General features: G+C 43.3%; 2 protein-coding genes across 10 annotated transcripts in view; one reads left to right on the top strand and one right to left on the bottom strand.

Annotated features, from left to right (window-relative positions):
* Positions 1-6,743, bottom strand: part of TTC3 (tetratricopeptide repeat domain 3) — a 106,979-nt gene extending 100,236 nt beyond the window's left edge. Inside the window, exon 1 of one of the 7 annotated variants that reach the window (XM_081029644.1) lies at positions 6,445-6,743. The gene's annotated coding sequence lies outside the window, so the exon portion shown is untranslated. Of the gene's footprint in view, positions 1-6,041; positions 6,295-6,444 lie in introns of those variants that run through there. The other 6 variants (XM_081029641.1, XM_081029639.1, XM_081029647.1 and 3 more) reach the window with 6 other exon arrangements.
* PIGP (phosphatidylinositol glycan anchor biosynthesis class P) lies at positions 6,311-19,340 on the top strand. Of its 3 annotated transcripts, XR_013992044.1 has the most exons (6): positions 6,312-6,493; positions 7,079-7,181; positions 12,106-12,178; positions 14,028-14,146; positions 15,187-15,493; positions 18,527-19,340. XR_013992044.1 is itself a non-coding variant. In XM_081029736.1 (5 exons), the coding sequence occupies exons 2-5, from the start codon at positions 7,100-7,102 to the stop codon at positions 15,315-15,317; spliced, it is 405 nt and encodes a 134-aa protein (XP_080885862.1). In that variant the 5' UTR covers positions 6,311-6,493; positions 7,079-7,099; the 3' UTR covers positions 15,318-15,572. The 3 variants fall into 3 exon arrangements, 2 of the variants coding, with proteins under 2 accessions (XP_080885862.1, XP_080885861.1); XM_081029736.1 differs by lacking the exon at positions 18,527-19,340 and having other exon boundaries at positions 6,311-6,493; positions 15,187-15,572; XM_081029735.1 differs by lacking the exon at positions 18,527-19,340 and having other exon boundaries at positions 6,344-6,609; positions 15,187-15,572.
* The last annotated feature ends 661 nt before the right edge of the window (positions 19,341-20,001 follow it).

Genomic DNA, 20,001 nt, shown 5'->3' with positions numbered 1-20,001 from the left:
ACATTTCAAAAAAATTTTAAACACATAAGTCAAAGAAATCAAAATGGAAATTTAAAAAATACTTAGATTTGAAAGTTAATGAAACCTATAAAGCCATGCTAAATAAAGCAAAAATGAACTTTAAAAAATTATAGCCTTATATACTTATACTAGGAAAAAGGAATGGCTGAAAATTAATAAGTATGCAATTTAAGTTAGAAAAACAATATAATAAACCCAAAGAAATAAAAGAAATAATAAATTTTAAAAAATACCAATGAACTTAAAAACAAAAATATAATAGAATTAGGCCAAAAATTAATCTTTTGTTAACATTAATAAAACATACTTTTGGCAAGACTAGTCAAGAAAAAGAGAGGTAGCGCAGAAATAATAATGAAAATGAGAAAAGGGAACATAACTACAGATAAAACAGAGATTTAACAGGGAATTGAGACAATACTATGAACTCGATGCCAATTAAACCCGAAATTTTTGTTGAAAGGACAAATTTCTAAAACTTACCAAAACTGACTAAAAGAAACAGAAAACCTGAAGTTGAAGTCCTATTACTATTCAATTTCTAATTACTACTAGTTATCAGTAACTTACAATCCTTCCACAAAAAAAACATTAGAGTCAAATGATCTTACAGGTAAATTCTACCAAACTTGAAAAACAAATCACTCCAATCCAAATTGGCCTGGGGAACAGATAAGAGGACCTACTCTCTAACGGTATAAGGCATGTGTAACCTTAATACCAAAATCAGACAAGGTGGTCAATAAAGAAAAATGAAAGGGGATTTCATTCATAAACAGACACAAAAATCCTAAGTAAAATATCAGCAAACTGAATCCAGTAGTTCACAACAAGATAATTCATCCAGATCAATTTGGGTTTATCTCAGGGAAGAATGTAAGAATTAAGAATTTTTTAAATGTATTCATTGGAATCCATTACATTTAACAGACTAAAGGAGAAAAACCACAAGATACTCTCAGCAGATGAAGAAAAGCATGTGACAAAACTGCAAAGACTCAGCTAACTTAATAAAGGGTATCTACAAAAACTCATAGCAAATGTTATTTTTAATGGGGAAGCATTCCCTTTAAAAATCAGGAACAAGACATGTATGCCCCCTATAATCACTTCCACCACTGACCACAGATCTAAAAGCATGCCAGCATATTAACACAAGAAAAAAATATTAAAAGGGAAAATAGTTGAAAGGAAGAACCAAGTGTCACTATTGTCAAATGATATAATTATCCACATAGAAACTCAAAAGAATTACAGAAAATATGTTAGAAATAATCAAAGTTTATCAAACAGATGGCTAAAGATCAATATAAAAAATCCGTTAAATTTCTACTTACTAACCATAAACGGTCAGAAAACAGAATCTTAAAAAAAAAAACACTATTGATAATAGCAACAAACTACTAGAAACATTGGAATCAACATTTAAGTGTCAGAGCTGTATGGAGAAAATTACAAAACTATATTAAAAGACATTAAAAACCTAAGTAAATGAAAATACATACCATGTTCCCAGACAGGAAAGTTCAAATATCTTAAAGATTTCAATTCCCCCCCCAAATTGATTCAGTCAAATTCAATTAATTCTCAAAGTTTTCATGTCACGTGACAAGCTGATTCTTAAAACAAGAACAAAGATCCAAGAGCAGCTGAGACTCAAGTAGTCCCTCGCCCCACACATCCAGATTTCTGGTAAAGCTATAGCATTAATAATTACAACAGTGTAGTATCTACACGGAGATGGACAAGTGGCACAGAAAGGTGAGCCAGAAACAAACCTATGCATATAGAAACTAACATTGTAAAAGAAGTAATCCGGCATGTCACTGGTGAACAGAGGGCTGATTCGGTGGATGGTATGAGGACAACTGTAGCCACTTAGGGGGGAAAAAGTGAATGTACACCACTGTCTCACACCATACATCAAATTCAATACCAAATGGATTATAAAATTAAATGTGAAAATATTTCTTTTAAAGCTTCTAAAAAGAAACACAGGAGAGTCTTTATAATCCTAGGGCTAAGGGAAGTTTCCAATTAATTACATTAAAATTAAGCACTTCTGTTCACCAGAATACACCATAAAGAGTGAAAAGACAGGCCATGAACTGGAAGAAGTATTTACAGTGCATATAGTCAACAAAGGATCAGCGATTACCAGTTTATTAGTTTTAAAAGACAACACAATAGAAAAATGGGTAAAGTTATGACCAGGTTATTTCACAAAAGGAAAACATGGTTCATAAACATAGGAAAAGACGTTCAAACTGATTAACAATCAAAGAAATGCAAATTAAAACCACAATGATACATTTCATATCCATTTGATTGGCAAATATTAAGAAGACTGCTGATAAGTGTTGGAGAGGATATAGATCAACTATAACTCTTACACACTACTAATCAAAGTACATAAATTGACAAACCTGCTGACCAAAGTGTAAGCTGGTACACCTCTTCAGAAAACAATTTGGTGTATTTTTGTAAAGTTGAACATTCATACTCTATAACCTAGCAATCCCACTTCTAGCAAATAGCTTACCACAGTGGTATTCCAATCCTTTTTATTCACAAACCACCAAAATCCTTTCAAATATTACATATTCTTTTCACTTTACGATGACATTTTAAAAATTTCAGCCTAAGTTTAAATAATTGCAAAGGATGAATGTCTGGAGTATCACAGTGACATTTTAAAGTAAAACTGACATACCATTGGTCATCAACTAGGTTGATGTTAATTATATCATGTTAAGTTATATCATTATATCACAGATTATATTAATTATATATCATTATATCATTATAGCACAGAATTGATCAAAAAATAACTACATATGCTGATAATTAAACATAAAAAGTGAGATTTTTTTTTTTTTTTTTTTTGGAAATGCAGCTCTTGAGGAGATGGGCAAGTACCTAGATTAGACGAGGCTTTCCCTAACACTATACACTGTATTTTAATTTATCCCTTTGTTTTTTGTGCAGAGTTTTTCCACTTGGGGCAATGCCCTAGCAGGCATCAATGTAGGTGAGGGGTATGCCTTCCTTCTCTAAGGTAGAAGCCTACTGTGAAAGGGACGGTGGGAAGGTAGAACCAGAAGGAGGCTTCTAGCATAGCCTCAGGCATTACCAATGTTAGCGAGTACACATGGAATTTAAGGATCTATAAATTGATTCATTAGTATCACTGATGCCCAAATATGCCCCAGAAAATCTTCATTACTCCCCTGGGGGTCATATATCCAGTGTGAAAATTAAAGAAATTCTTGCAACTGTGTACCAGAAGATATGTACAATAATCTTCGTAATGCCAAAACCTAGAAATAACCAAACATTCATCTACAGGAGAACACATACACTGTGTTATATTCACCCATGGAATATTACACAGCAGAGAAAATTACTGACTTACATCTATACTCGATATCAGTGACTCAGAAACATAACATTGAATGAAAGCAAGTTCCAGAAAATCGTATGCAGTATTTAAAAAGAAAACACAAAAAAAACCCGCAAAAACAACAGAAACCATATAATACATTCTTGAGGGATGTATACATATCTGATTAAATTGTTTTTAAAAAGGAATGACATACACAATTCAGGATAGTAATCACTGGAAGTGAGCACATTCAATATTGGTCATTTTGATTCTTGGATTGAGTAGTGGATTGACAGATGTTCATTTTATTGTTTTGCTTCACAACTTGCATATGTCACATGTGTTTTGAATGTATCAAATATTACATTAAAGAGAAAAAAGATTTTAAAAAACCGTTCATCATATGAAAAAAAGTATTTAATTAAATCACCTCACCTGCCACTAGAGAGGTACGTATACCATGAAAATTATTATCTTTACATCAATCATAGGAACATACAGTAGGTACAAAATAAGTGTCTACTGGAATTAATCTTATGAGGACCAAATGAGATAAAGACTGAGCCAGTTAGCTGTGAGACATAAACCCATAGGCTGACACCCGCTAGAGCAGAAGCCAAATTAAGCTGCAAGCTCAAGTTATAAGGAAGCTGGTGAGTAAAGAGAAGGCAAACATGTAAAAGTCTGATAACAGAAACTGTTAGCAAGGATGTGAGGAAGTGGGTATCCTCACTCAGTACCAATGACAGTGAAAATTAGTACAACCATTTTGAGAGCTTCTGTGATACTTGGTTAAGTTGACCATGCACATGTCCTACTATCTAGGAAATCTACCGGGTGTATTTCCTAGAGAAACTTCCAAATGTATACGCACAGCAGACAAGTACAAAGATGTTTACTGCAGGATTGTTTTTAGAGTCGAAAACCAGAAACAACTTAGAAGTCCATCAATAGGGAAATGGATAAATTATGGTATATTCATACAATGGAATTCTATGCCAGCAATTAAAATTAATGAACCAAAGATAACAATTATTCAATTCATTTGTATATAAATCTCAAAATGTAATGCTGATCGGAAAAAAAACAAGTTGCAAAAATCACATTGTTTCACACCATTAGTTTAAAAAACACACAACACTATGTTATTGTTTATGGAGTCACCGTGATCCAAGTATACAATATGCAATGGAACGACATACACAAACCCGACCACGGTGGCTACCTCTAGAGGAGGAGGAGGAACTGAGAGCACCTCCAATATCTGCAATTTTATTTCTTAAAAAGGAAAAGGGGATTCCCCCCCCTGTATCCTATATACGAAATATTCCAGAAATTAAAAAAAAAAAAAAGGAAAATTAGGCCAGAGTAAGAAAATTGAGCACATGAACAGACAGAAACAGACACCAAACGGCAGCCCTTGAGCGCAAAGCAGGAACCGTGGAGCAAAAGGAGTAATTGGGTCCCTAATGAGTTTTTTCCCCTGCGCATCCTTACAAAGAATCCCATTTCCCTCAGGATAAAATGCAAATTTCTTCTTTAAAAAAAAAAAAAACGTCCCAACTAGCGCTGTGACTCTGAGGAAACGCTCCCGGGGAGGAGTAAAATCTGCAAAACGTTCACCGCGTGTCCCTCGCCAGGATGCCGGGCGGAACCGAGGGAGGCAATGCACGGGGACGCCCGCCAAGCCTCACCAGGAGCGCCCGGGCCGGCGGGCGCGCAGTGCCGCGCAGCTGCCGCGCGCGCGCGTGTTTTTGGAGCCGTCCTCAGCCGGGGGGCTCCGCGCATCGCGGCACCGCTGGGGAAGGCACGCCGCCCTGGTGCCCGCCCCGGGTCCCCTACTCCTCGGGGCCAGTTCTGGTCCTGGCCGCCCTCATGCACAGCCTGGCGCCACCGGCCCCACCCGACAGCGTCCACGCCGCGCAGCAGCCGGCTACACGCGCTGCGTCCATCTCCCCCCTCGCGTCCCCCCGGCGGGCAGGAGGGGCCAGCCCGGGCTCGGCTGCCATTCTCAGGAAAACAGGTGGCGCAGACGAAAACACAGAGGACAAAGCGTGCACTGAGGTTCACGAACACTCGCGAACGAAAACCCGCACACAGATCACGCACTCCACAGGACCCCGGCGCGGCGCGCGCACAGAAACACGCGCGAACGCGCGCACGGGTGGGCGATGCTCGAGGCGAGGGTCACGACTGCAGAGGCGCGGCCACGCGCGCCAGGAACGCGCACCCCCCGGAGAGCGTTTGTGACACCAAGTGGGGGGCCACCCACACGGGCCGGGGGCGCGCAGGCCGTGGCTGGTTAGAACCCACACGCACACAAAGGGGCCGGGAGGCGACGCGGGCGCGTGCTGGCGCCCTCGGGCCGGGAGACCCTCGCCCAGCAGGGGTGTCACCCTAAGACCAGGGTGCGCGGGCGGCAAGGGGATGCGCACACGACACAGCTACTGCCACTCGCGCACAGACACCCGGAGGGCCCCACGTTTGCAGAAGGGGGACATCGGACAAAAGGACCCACCCACTGCGGCCGACAAAGGCGGTCCCACACCGGTGCGCCCCCAGCGCACCGGCACCCTGACCCACGCAGACACACAGCGGGCACCACAGAGAACGACGCACACACACCCACACTCACCACACACCCACGGAGGGGGTGTGGAGGGCCCCTCTCCCCGGGCATCTTGGCTGCAGCGCGACAATGTGACACATCCAGGAGCCCTGCCGCGCGCCAGGTGTGCACTCACCCGGGCCCGCAGCCCGCGAGCCTCGGACGCGGGCCGCCGCCACCGCCCGGGGCCCTCCACGTCTGCCAGCCGGCGGGCGCGAGCGGGCAGTGGCGCAGGCAGCAGGGCGTCACGTGGACCGCAGCGCACATGCGCGGTCGTGCCGCCCCGCCCCTCCCCCTCCGCGGCGGCGAGCGAGCGATCCCGCCGGCCCCCGCGCTGGCAGGCTCCAGACAGTCGCGGGGCGCGGTGCGCCTGCGCCCGGGCGGGGGGCGCCGTCGCCTCTCGGCCTTCGCTCGGTTTTTCCTCTCTCACCTCGCGGCGGCTCCCGGTTCGGCGCTTGCGCGGGAGACTCAGCGCTGAGGTAGTCGAGCTGTTGGGAGGGGCCCCTGTGGGCCCTTGAAGGACTCAAGGTCGAGGGCCACCCCACCCTTCAGCCTCGAATGAGACACAGAAGGCCCCCTGAATGGGCAGAACCGGGTACTGGGCGCCGCAGCCCGGGCCGGGGGAGGCCGCACGGGCCTGGTCGGCCGCCCTGCCCGCCTTTCCTGCTGGGAGGCGACGCCTGCCTAGATGGAGGGGCGTCTGGCCCTGCCCTCCCCTCCCCTCCCCTCCCCTCCCCTCCCCTCCCCTCCCCTCCCCTCCCCTCCCCTCCCCTCCCCTCCCCTCCCCTCCCCTCCCCTCCCCTCCCCTCCCCTCCCCTCCCCCTTCAGGGGGTGCGCGCGTGCACGCGAGGGTTGGCGGGTGTGCGCGCGCACCAGGGCTTGGGGCGCTGATGTGTGCGTGCGTGTGAAAGCGCGCGTGGGTTGGGGTGTGCGCACGACGGCAGCTCGCGGTGGTTTAGGCCGGAAACACCCTGCAGGCTGTGCCCGCGGCCGGGCGGTGAGGGGGTGAGCCCCGTGGTGAGCGGAGCGCGGCCCTGACCGGCGATTGCGTTTCTGGCCCGCAGGTGGTCAAAGCCGCAGGGAGAATGGTGGAAAATTCACCGTCGCCGTTGCCAGAAAGAGCGATTTATGGCTTTGTTCTCTTCCTGAGCTCCCAATTTGGCTTCAGTAAGTACTTCCCTGATGCACGGCCACGGCCTTTTTCTGGGGTTCAAGGACGAGGAAATGACTGCATTCGTTCTTAGAAGGTGCGCACGTGACCTGTCCTTCTTCGTACCTACGTCTCTTTGTAAGAAAACCAGAAGGGAACTCATGTTTGCTCAGTGCCTTACGTGCCAGGCGCCCACCTAACAGACAGATGTTTATACAGCAGCAGACGGCATTGCGAAGTGAATAAAACCTGCTCCCCGTGGCCACAGCCTTATGGACACAAAACAGACAAATCACGATAAACGCTGTGATGAGCGTCCCGGGAGCCCTGCGGAGAGACGAGAAATCAAACCGAGAAATCAGCTTCTTCCCGACAGTGAGGGAGAAGGGGGTGACCTTGAATGAAGGCCTTGGCAGTGGGAGCTTTGGCCGGGCGCCAGTGCGCCAGGCGGGGGTTAGGGAGTGAAGGGAGTTAGGCTAGAGAAGTCCGGTGCACGTCACATCGGAACCTCACCCACTCCCCGTAAGATCCCATTTCACAGACAAGTAAACGCATGCCCACTGCAACAGTAATACCCAGAGGCACAGCACACGCGTCTCTCCCCAAAGGGATTTAAGAATCATGAGGGAAATGAGGGAGAAAATTGAGTGCCTGGGATCCAACTTTGTTGAATTTTGTGGAAACCAGGGAAGTGGACGTGTGGTCATGCTTCCGAATCCTAACGCATCAGAATCGCTAGCCAAGCTGTCGGATAGGGGACTCTGTGGAGTGAAGTTATAACGTGAGTTCAAATCTTGATTCCTCCATGTAATAGCTGTGTGACCTGGGACCACTTACTTAACCTCTCTGAGCCTTCAGATTCTTCATCTGTAAAAGGGTTGGTGATAATGTTTATTGAATGCTTATTATTCACAGCCCTACGAGGTGCATATTGTTCTTACTGTCCTCACTTTACAGACAAGACTACTGAGGCACATGGGATTTAACTAATGTGCTGAAGGTCACACAGCCAGTAAATGACAAGAGCTAGAATTTGAACCCAGACACTGGGTTGACTTCACCTTGCTGCCTCTTGTGGCTAGTGTGAGGATTAATTGCCGTAATTTATGCAAAGCACTTAAAACAATGCATAGGAACAATAAGTACTTAATAAATGTTAGCTGCTGTTACTGTCAACATCGCCCTTTTTGGGAATCCCTGTTCTATAGTGTATTTGAAGGATTAGAAACTACAAATAAATAAAAGCAATGACTTTAAGACTTAAATCCAGTAATAGCCACAACAAAAATTAATTCAACAAGTTTTGGAGAGCGTACTGTGTGCCGGGCCCTGCTCTAGACAAAGGAGGATGAAACAACCCAAAATTTCTTTCTTTCGTAGACTTTTCATTCTAGCGAGCCTGGAAAGCCAACGGACAAATAAGTAAAACACATATAATGTCAGATGATGGCACGTACTTAATTTCTCCATGGGGAGAAATTAAGCAAGAAAACAGGAGGAGAAATGGGAGGGGGTTGCTGTTTTAAAAACAGAAGTCTACAAGTGCCTCGCTGAGATGAGGTTTAAGCACAGAAAAAGGCGAATTAGCCATGTAGCATCATCGGGGAAAGAGCGTCCCAAGCACAGAAGAGCCAAGTGTAGAAACCCTTTGGAAGAAGCATGCCTGTGGATTCGAGGAACAGATGGAAGTCAGTAAGGTTGAAGCCTGAGAAAGTGAGGCAGAAAATAATGGGATACAGGAAGTCAGAGGTCAGTACCCAGCAGTAATGATAAAATTAGGTGGTGGGTTATGTAATTCTTTCGACACTGAAATAGTCACTGATTTAAAAGCAAGGTAATTGTCAGTCTCCTCAGGCTGCTATAATAAAAGACCGTCGAATGCGTGGCTTAAACTATAGACATTTTTTTCTCACAGTTCTGGAATCTAAGAAGGGCAGGAACAGGATGCCAGCATGGTTGGGTTCTAGATATGTCCCTTTTCCTGGCTTGCAGACAGCCACCTTCTTACTGTGTCCTCACAGGGTGGAGAGAGAGCACACGTGCAAGCCCTGGTCTCTTCCTTTCTTAAAAGGACACTAATCCTGTCAATGGGGCTCCACCCTCATGACCTCTTCTAAACCCCCCTCCTTCCCAAAGGCCCCACCTTCAGATACCACCACATTGGGGATTAGGGCTTCATATGAATTAGAGAGGGATGCAAACATTCCGTCCATACAGTAATTATAGAAAATAATGGCTTTAAGGGAAATAAAGGGAAATGATAGGGAGCATTGAGTGTGGTTGGTGGGACACAGCTGGAATTGAAAGTTATTGGCAAAAGCGTCTCATAAGACATAAAGGAAGAGAAGGGACATTAATGCATGTTAGCTGCTGCTGCTGTTATTATCAACATCATCATTTAAAGAGCCAAGGGAAGGACGTTCCAGGCAGACCGTACTCACCATAAGCCCAATGGCCCCAAGACACTGCAGCTGGAGCTCTCGTGTCCCAAGCCTAGACAGTGGAGAGCTGGGCAGCAGCCAAATCATTTCAGTCCTTGCAAGCCCTGGTAAGGAGTTTGGGTTTTATTCTAAGGGCATTGAAGGGTTTGAGCAGGCAAGTGATAGGGTCGGATTTATACTTTTGCAAGATCACTCATTGCTGTGTGGAGTGACTGCTTAGGTATTCTCTTTCTTTTGGGTTGAAGTTACAAGTCACTCACTCGGGCAACCTGGGAGTTGGTCTTACTTGTACTTTCCCTTCTCCCCCTCACTCATTCACCCGCACCTGTCACTGAATCTGATGGGACCTCTTACCACCTCCGCTCTAACACAGACACGCAACCATCCCAGCGAGTCACTTGAGATGCAGACTTGAACTCCCCTGCTTAAAACCTCAGATTGGAGTGTGAATTCTTATTTCTCTGCGTATTTTGCTATATCTTCAAAGTTAAAAACTCACAGAATATCTGGTTGTCCCCGTTGCCCAAACCATAAAGTCCGTGTTCCTTGTACAGGATTTTTCATTATCTGGGACCAGTGTTTTCCAGCTTTATTTCTTAACTCTCACAGCCTTATGCTTTATGGCCTAGCCACTCTATTATAAACTGCTGCCAGCTTTGCCCAAATACATGCCACTCCTCCTCATCTCCGTGTTGTTATTAACGCTCTTGCTGCTGCCTGAAAGCAGGGTGTGGACACACTGCTTGGGGTCACATCCCAACGCAGTCACTTTTAGCTGGGAGATCTCGGGAAAGTTACCTAAATTCCCTGAGTCTCACAATTTTTTCTTCAGCGGATTAGGGATAATAACAGCACACACCTCAGAAGGGTTTGGAGAGGGTGAAATAAGATAATGCACGGGACATTCCTGCCACTACGTTTGACTCATTTCTGTTTCCCGCACTAATTTGTGAGAATAGGGACCGTGTCATATTTTTCTGTGTAGCCTTGACCTTTACATAGTGCCTGGCATACAGTAGAGGCTTAATAAATGCTTATTCATTTAATTAATTAAATAAATTACTTCCATTTGTGAATTTATTTTGTTTCCCCACTATTTGTATTTTATTAACCTTAAAAACTATCTTAAACGTCAAAGCCAGTCCCTTGTACCCTTTCCCCCCACTATCTAGCCACACCAGATCTCTCTTGCTCTTTATGGGTCATGGCATGGAATACCATTTCCCCTTCCTTCCTTCCTTCTTTCCTTCCTTCCTTTCTTCCTTCCTTCCTTTCATCTGCAGGCCCAACCGTAAATATTTTTTATCTAGCTAAGCCCTTATTCATCTTTTATGCCCCAATTAATCCCTTCCTCCAGGAAATCTTGCCTGACCATTAATATTGACTTCATCACCACAGTGTGTGCCATTTTTTACCTTCTTATGTGCCCCTGTATCATCTTTTATTACTCGCTCATTAGCACTTCTCACAGGGGAGTGAAAATATCAATTCACTCGACTGTTGCCCACTAGATTTTCAGCTTGTGGAGGGCAGAGGCCATCTCTTGTGAGTTCACTCTTGTATCTCGCACTCCTGCCATACAGAACTCTGTAATACATATTTGTTGAGAAAAACATTAACCATCATCATTGCTGTAGGTAGTTCGGAATTTGCCTCTGCCACTTACCTGGGCAGATGATGTAGCATTTCTAAGATTCCATCTCCTCATCTGTGAAAATGGCGTAATAGCTCATAGGATTGTTTTGAGGATTAAACGAAATAAAGCATGTAAAGCGCTTAGAAGTCTGCTTACCCAACGTGAGTACTCGGAACTTCGCTGTTGTTACTACATAGGGACAGCAGTAAAGGGTGCCACAAAGACTTGGATTGAGGGAAAGAAGATTGTATTCTGAGGACTAAGGCAGAAGCCCATCATGGAGTGGATTAGACCGAGGCTAGATAAGTTCATCTGTAAGCAACTCAATGTCTACAATTATTTCAAGCCCTTGGGCTGAAGAGTTGAACACCTACTATGCATAAAGCAAATCACTAGGTGCTATGAGAATCACAAGACTTGATAAGGCATGATTTCTGCCCTTAAATTCCTTAAAAGATAGTGTGAGAATTAAGACATGTTAAAAAAAATTGACTAATGGAGGAAAAGGGTAGCTGTTGTTTAATGGGTATTAGTTTTCAGATTTGCAAGATGAAAAAGTTGTGGAGATCTGCTTCACAGCAATGCAAGTATACTTAACACTACTGAACTGTACACTTAAACATGGTTAAGTTTTACAGTAAATTTTGTTATTTTTTACCTCAATTAAAAGGGGACTAATGTAAAGTAATAGTGATGACTTAGAAGAATGATACAGATAAGGAGCTAGAAAAACTGAGAGGAGGGAAAACTCATTTCTCAGTGAATGGGGGAAGCTGCACATGAGCTGTTTTGTTGTATCTGAACCTCGATAAATGAGATGCATGCCTACTGACCTTTTGTTTTTCTTTACCCCCTCTTCTACAGTACTGTATCTCGTGTGGGCTTTTATTCCTGAATCTTGGCTAAACTACATAGGCTTAACCTATTGGCCTCAAAAGTAAGTTGAATATATTGCTTAAATAAAATAAGAGTGTATTAATGCTGTTTTGAAGGATCAGATTTTTCCTTAAGACTACCCAAATATTAAATATTTATTCTCTTAAGATACATAAATAGTCATATAGAAATTTAAAGCTTTTTAACAGTCTTGTTGATATACCTCTAATTAAAGATGATGGGGTGAACACACGTTTATCTGCGTTTCCTCCCATCTTACTAAAGTAACCCTATAGAAAAGAATTGTTTTAATCTATAAACCCACAGGAGCAAATAGTGGGGTAGCAGGTAAGAAGTATCAACAAAATTTTGGGAAGTGGATTGCAAATAGCTGAGAGGTAGCTGACTTAGGTTCCACTTTTGCCATACTGCCGAAGTAGGGAACCCAAAAAGAATATCTGTGCCCTACATGCCAGAAAGGCTCACAAATTGGAGGGTACCAGGTAATTACATTAACGTAATTCTGGATTGGGCTGAAAACAGTGTTCAAAGAGCGTTAGACCCTCAAATCCCCCTCCTCAGCCCTCAAAGTGGGGAGACTGACCTGACCCTGACCTTCCCCTGCGGAAGACAGGAACTTTACCCTCTGGAAAGCTGAGTAAGAGTTTCTAGACAATAGGCCTAACTGAGCATGGAAATGAAGCACCTTACTGAAACCAGGGAAGTAAGTGAAAACCATTGTATTGCTGAATATAAGATTCCCCCCAAGCACCTTTCCTCAGTAGGCTCTCATTCTTGTGGTTGCCAGGCTTATACCACCCTACCTCTCCCAGCAAAACACAGGAGGTTCGTCCCTGAGGAAGGTCACCAGCTTAAAAGAAAGGCTGTACAATCTCTGACATTTGGAGGTCCCCCAGTGGACATGGCCAGGTCTCCTATAGTGAGGCTCACACATATACACTCTTTCCAACTGCTTTGTTAGTACTTCATTTTTAAATATGAGAGGGCAGCCATAATTTATCAGACATTTTTAAAAGCCTCTAAGATGAAATGCAAAAGAAAAAAGGGAACTTGAAGGAAATGGAGCTAATGGAAGGAACAGAAGAAAATAACTATGAAACAACAGAATGCTATAAAAAGGGAATGGTCAAGGAATTACTGTTTTTGTAAATTATAAATATGATAGCCAAATTAAAATTCTAATTGAAGAGTTAGAAGGTAAACCAAAGGTAATCTCCAGAAAGTGGAACAAACCACTTGATGTGCTCAACTCTGCTGAGAGGCATATTAGTCCTATCAGAGAACTCGAGGGTTGAGTATTGACAGGTACGCCACGCAGGTACAACAGGTTTGCCAAGCAAACAGGCAAATAGATATAATTACTAATTCCTGGAAAAACAAAAAATTGTACAAGAAAACATAGTAATAATAATACCAGGCTGCTCAATTGCAAACATTATTTATATAGTCCCAATAATTTTTAAAAACTGCAGATGTGGCCAGAAATTCTGATGTAAGTATAGTAAGAGGATAGGACAAAGGTGAGAGGTCAGAGTATAAAACAGCTAAATTCCTCATCTCCATATAGGAAATCCAAAGAAAGTGTCTGAAATTGAAAAAATCCAGAAATAATAATACAAGTACATTGTGTAGCAATGTGGAGATAAATATCAAAAGAAACAGCTCAGGTGCTAAAAGTGGTCCTTTTGGGGGAGTAAGACTCCAAGGTCCCGTCGGGTGGGATACAGGGTTGCAGATTTTTATTACAGGCCTTGTAGAACTATGTGACTATCTTGTATGTACATGTGTTACTTTAATAAAAATTTAAATTAAATGTTACTATGTTAACCTAGTGACGAATCCTTAAGAACGTTTTGGGAACTCCGTTACCTACTTGAACCTTCTTGCAGGTATTGGGCGGTGGCATTGCCCGTCTACCTCCTCATCACTATAGTGATCGGTTATGTGCTCTTATTTGGAATGAACATGCTGAGTACCTGTCCCCTGAACTCCGTCAACACAATCACAGGTCCGTTTATATCAAAGGAAAGTGCCAGGGAGGGAGGAGTGGGCTGTTAGCGCTTTTATGAAGAAAAGCAACCGAGAATAGGCTGCAGTAAGTGACACATTGTTGGCACAGGAAAAAGAACCTAGGAGAACTTAATAGAAAGTTACACCAGAGGAGATGTTTACGTGGGGGAGATGAGTTCTGATGAATGTGCTGTGTATGGCACTAGTAACAGGCGTATTTCCTAGAAAAACAGCAAGTGGGAAATATGTTCCTCGGCATCTTTGCCTGAGAGAAACTTTGTTCACACAGGCGGTGCTGAGGGGGATGGCGTGTAGGTCTGTCCAGAAGGAGGGACTTGGGGTGTGTCCTTCTCAGGATCACTGTATACAGCTGAGCCCAGTTATGTGGGTGGACGCTCACAGCTTTTGCAGTTCTGTTTATAAGTTCTTTTTTTCAAGTCTAAAGATTAAAATAAGTTAGATTCCTAAACTTGCTTAGATTTTAGAAAGTGACATATTTTTCAAGTTCCCTGGTATGATTTTTGTTTTAACCTTTCAAAACCTTTTTTCTTGAGCCTATAGAATATATTTTGAAAATCCTAGTATTTTTATATTTCTTTTCTGATAATCTACTGTATTCCCTGCATTCTTGACTGGAATTAAAACAAATAGACAATTTGTACAGAGAAGGGAAACTATTAAATTTATACAAACGATTGTTCCAAATGGCTTACTAGTTTTCGGGTGTTGATTTAAATATATTTTCTAAGCCTACATAGAATTCTGTTCCTATGAGAAATGTGTCAATGGGGCTTTACATCATTGTACAGTTGAATGAAATATTTCTTATCCAAGCTGGAGGTGCAAAAAAGTACTTTGCTGATTTCTATTCTAATTAAGACATTTTTTCTAAAGAGAGAATTCAAGTCATCTTTTAATTATATTTAAATGTGGTATTTATCCAAACATTTGCCTAGAAAATTAGGTCATGAGTCTCCATAAACCACAGTGACTGTGGAAGAAACTGCTGAGGTAAAGTCTTTTGTTCTCCTTTTACAGATAGCTATGCTAAAAGTCAACAGCGGAAGACATACCAAGAAGAGGCCATCCCAGCATTGAGAGATGTCTCTATTAGTGAAGTCAACCAAATGTTCTTTCTTGAAGCCAAAGAACTTTCTACGAACAACTGAATTGTATATAGACTAACTATAAGTTTTTGACTATTTTTTTTCTTTAATTTTATTGGGGAATATTGGGGAACAATATGTTTCTCCAGAGCCCATCAGCTCCAAGCCGTTGTCTTTCAATCTAGTTGTAGAGGGCGTATCTCAGCTCCAAGTCCAGTCGCCATTTTAAATCTTTCGTTGCAGGGGGCACAGCCCACCATCCCATGCCGGAATTGAACCGGCAACTTTGTTGTTGAGAGCTGGCACTCTAACCAACTGGATGTGTCTTATCTAAGATTAAGAAGCTCAGATAGATACAAGTTTTTTAAAAACAAACCGTATTCTCACAGTTGGCCAGCGGGACCAAATCTAAAGTCATCTAGCATTCAAGACCTAACTTTTGACACCCTAAATCTCTGCATAGGACTGGCGCCACACTTCTTAACCTATATAGGTTTGACCATACTTTCTGCAATAAAAAGAAACTAACAGTTTTAAGCAGTTGAGAAAGCTAGGACTTCCATTTCAGTAACCATAGCTCTGCCCGGTAAGCACAAGCTAAGTGACATGAAACGCCCATTCCTGTTCCCCCGTGTGTCCCAGTCCCTTTATTATTTTATGGGAAGAACATGCAGCTTGAGGGGACCTGCCAACTCCATAAAGGGTAGAATGGAAAATAAGTTGTGGTCTGTTTATTTAATGGAAAACCACACAGACATGAAACAAGAATGAATTACTGCTCTACCTTACAACAGAAATGAATATCACATACAATTTCAGGGGAAAAGACGTAAAAGTATATACCATATGATTCCATTAGAGTTCAAAATCAGGAAACACTAATGTTTGGTGATAAATATTAGAACAGTAGTATTACCTAGGAGGCTAAGAGCCTGCTGGTAAGTTGGAAACTCCCTACATCTATTTTTTTCCCCCTTTGGTAATCACTTTTTAAAGAAACACCCTACATCCTTAGCTCAGTATAACATATGCTTAAAAAAGTTATGTCAGCTGAGTATAACGTTTTTAAAAATCATATAGTTACTAAGATTTGTGCTCTTGGTAAGTGATACATCAGTAAAAAGGTAAAGAAGGGCACCTTTGCCCCACCCCCCGAAGTTCTCATCCATTGGTCTGAAGTAGGGCCCAGGCAGGGGTAATTTTTAGTGCCTCCCAGACGCTTGCAACATGCAGCCAGCGTTGAGAACTTCTGCCTCAATCACTGGACTTAACTTAGCCTGCTGTCAACCAGGGGAGTGGCTGTTCCCTTTGTAAGGGAAGGCAGTATTAGTTACCAAAGCGGTCCTCTTCCCACCTAACAGTCCTGCCCAGGTCAACGTTATTCCTTTATATTCCCCTCGGACCAATGAGGGGCCTGAGAAGGCTTTGAAATGGGTCCGCAAAGGACCTTAAATCCCGCCAGTACCGCAGTGTCCTCTAACCCTCAAGTTCGTTTCGTTCTGCTCCCCAACCACATCGTTCTTAATGGCTCATAAGAGGTGATGCCAGTGTTTTTCAAACTGGGCTGCAGTGCTTTTGAGGGTCCTAATCAGTTAGTGCAGCGATGCTTTTTTTTTTTTTTTCCGTCTTAGGACCCCTTTATACTCTGAAAGAGTGAGAGTCCCAAAGAGCTTTTGTGTATGCAGGTTATACTTAGAAATTCAGATAGAAGTTTAAAAATACATGTTTATAAATAAAAACACATTTTTATTTGATACATTTAAATAACATTTTATGAAAAAGAACTATATTTTCCAGAACAAATTTAGTGAAATGAGTAAATTGTTTTACATTTTTGCAAATCTCTGTCTGGCTTAATGGAACACAGATGGGTTCTCATATCTGTTTCTGCATTCAGTCTGTTCCAATACCACAAGTCCCAAAGCCTCTGGAAAACTCCACTGCACACGCTCGACAATGAAAGTGAAAAAGACAAATAACATTTTAGTATTATTATGAAAATGGTTTTGACCTCACAGACCCCCTGAAACAGGATTTCCAGACCATTCTTTGAGAGCCACTGATCAGTGGGCCTCAACTAGCGTGAGTGTATGTGTGTGTGTGTGAACTAGAGTAGAATACGGTATGGCAGAGTGCATTGCACTTGATAAGGGTAAATATCTTGATTAAACACCTCTCTGTTTCACCTCTTAATCCAGCCACTGATGCTGGTTTGACCAGGTCCACACAGGGCCACTTAACAGTGTGCCCAAGAAGGATGGGGACTTAATACGCTCAGGACACCCTGGAGCCCAATTGGGGCTGGGGGTGGGGGGGAACAATTGTTAATCACCTGAAGAGATGAAACAAGACGGTTCACGTCATGGAGTCTTGTGAGAGTGAGCTGCGGTCGCCATGGCAATGGTGAACTCAGTAACACAGGCGTGTATTGGCTCCTCTTCTGTTTTGCTCTCCTCCCCACCCCTCCCTAATGTCACTTTCCAAGTAAACCACCTACTCACAGGCTCTGCTCTCAGGAACCTGCAGAGATGGTTTTCTTTTGTGATAACATTGCTTTGGTTATAAGGCCATGATGGCTAACGCAGTTTCCTCCTGCATGCCATAATTTCAGAAAACAGTTTGAGAGACACTGTTTTGCCCAAATAACAGCATAAAAACTCCAAATAAAAAGGGTCAGTAATATAAAAATGTTCTGATTTTAACAAAACCTCCAGCAATTAGATTCTCAGTGAGAATGAAACTAAAAGTCCAATTATGAAATCACCTAAATGAAAAGCCAAAAGAATTCAAATTCAAAGATCTGCCCCCCTAATTTCTGCCCTGTTTTAGTCAGAAGGATCTCGATCAGGTGCTTGGGTTCCCTCAAGAAGCTGCCACCTAGTCTCATTAGAATGGGTGTCACTCCTTAAGCAAATTGATGCAACCCAAAATTTCTTGTATGTCCCACTTTTTCAGAGTCACATGACATTATGTTACCAGCCCCATGTGCACAGAACTTAGAAAATCCAACTAAAGCAACTGCTATAGCACTTGTCCCAGAACCCACTGCAATGGATAGTGCAGACACCCTCCCCACCCCCAGCCTATCACCAAAGGGAAGACTGGATACAATGTGGGGGAAAGGGAGGCAGCAAAGGAAAAGGATTCTTCTGGCCAGCCCGGTGGCTCAGGCGGTTGGAGCTCCGTGCTCCTAATTCCAAAGGCTGCCGGTTCGATTCCCACATGGGCCAGTGGGCTCTCAACCACAAGGTTGCCAGTTCGACTCCCACAAGGGATGGTGGGCTGCGCACCCTGCAACTAGCAACGGAAACTGGACCTGGAGCTGAGCTGCGCCATCCACAACTAAGACTGAAAGGACAACAACTTGAAGCTGAATGGCACCCTCCACAACTAAGACTGACACAACTAAGATTGAAAGGACAACAACTTGGCTTGGAAAAAAAATAAAAGTCCTGGAAGTACACACTGTTCCCCAATAAAGACCTGTACCCCTTCCCCAATTAAAAAAAGAAAAAAGTAAAGAAGAAGAGGATTTCTTTAAAAAAAAAAAAAAAAGGAAAGGAAAGGGATTCTTCTTGATTTGTCCTCCCTGGATACAGGTCAGCCCAGGACAGTGTTAGGATTCTGTCACTCAGAGTAAAGCTCAGCTGGGTTAACTGACACCATTTACTACTTTGGAATGGGCAGAAATTTTCTTATCCCACCTTTTCTAATCAGGATAGTCTATAAGTCAAGACACAACAAAAGTTCATTTTTCAAAGAACAGCACTTTGAGATAGCCACCAAATCTGAAGGGGGCCACAGACAGCTGATTTTTCAGTGGTCACCTGTATGGACTCATGACCGAGGACCAAACATTCTCTTCCCCTCTGTGCCTCGTCATCACAGAAGTTCCGCTGTGCCAGAGATGGGATGGGAACCTCAATTAGGGACCAAAAGAGCCATGGAGTCAGAACTGATGGCATTATGCAAAACACAGTTGTAATGCTTAAACAAGTGTGTTTGTGAGCCATGGTTTACATCCGTGTCTCACGATACAGGAGAAAACCTCTCTAATAATAAAATACCTGTTTCAGGTTATTTCTGCAAATCCCAAGTGCTCGAGCTCTGCTTATATAGATCACAGTCATAGGGTCACATGATCAAGGCTGGATGACGCCAGCCCAAGCCTCACAGTGACTGAGATGTCACTTTTGTGCCATAGTCAGCCAGGAAGCTCCACTTGAATTATAAAGCCTGTTTATGTGGCCTCTGAATATGAGCAGCAGCTGTGAGCCCACCTGCACCAGCCGCAAGGCTGTTTCCAGGGGCCCATGAAGCTCTGGCCCTGCTTTCCAGCACTTTTGTACGCAGCTAATGCACCGTGGGTTGGTATGTTCTGGAAGCCCAAACTAGGCTTTCTTATCTAAATCTGGTATGAAGAGGCTGGGCCTGATCAGCTGCACACACAAGAGATTGTGATGGGCTGCATCCTTGGAGGTCCAGGCCGATGACAGGCAACTCATGTGAGGTCAGTCACCTTTGCCCATTTTCACCATCTGATATGTCACACCTCTTCCCTGAGTGTAAGGAGTAAGGGGTAGAAAGAATGGCAGAAGTGTCTTCCCCAAGAAGGCAGAAGTGTTTCAATCACTGAGGCAGAAACATGAGAAAGACAAGGGTTCCCTTACACTGGCCACTTAGTTTGTCTCCTGTTTTCCCCTATTTAAAGTAATTGGTCCAACAAACATCTTTGTGGATAAAAACA

This window comes from Rhinolophus hipposideros (genome assembly GCF_964194185.1).
Source record: "Rhinolophus hipposideros genome assembly, chromosome: 2".
In the NCBI taxonomy this organism is placed as follows: Eukaryota; Metazoa; Chordata; class Mammalia; order Chiroptera; family Rhinolophidae; genus Rhinolophus; species Rhinolophus hipposideros.
The sequence above is the reverse complement of the archived record's forward strand: the minus strand, read 5'-3'. Positions and strand labels throughout refer to the sequence as shown.

Coding starts and splice junctions, on each gene's coding strand:
- PIGP (XM_081029736.1), top strand. CDS start 7,100: ATGGTGGAAAATTCACCGTCGCCGTTGCCAGAAAGAGCGATTTATGGC. Junction 7,182..12,105: donor GAGCTCCCAATTTGGCTTCA/GTAAGTACTTCC, acceptor CCTCTTCTACAG/TACTGTATCTCGTGTGGGCT. Junction 14,147..15,186: donor CTCCGTCAACACAATCACAG/GTCCGTTTATAT, acceptor CTCCTTTTACAG/ATAGCTATGCTAAAAGTCAA.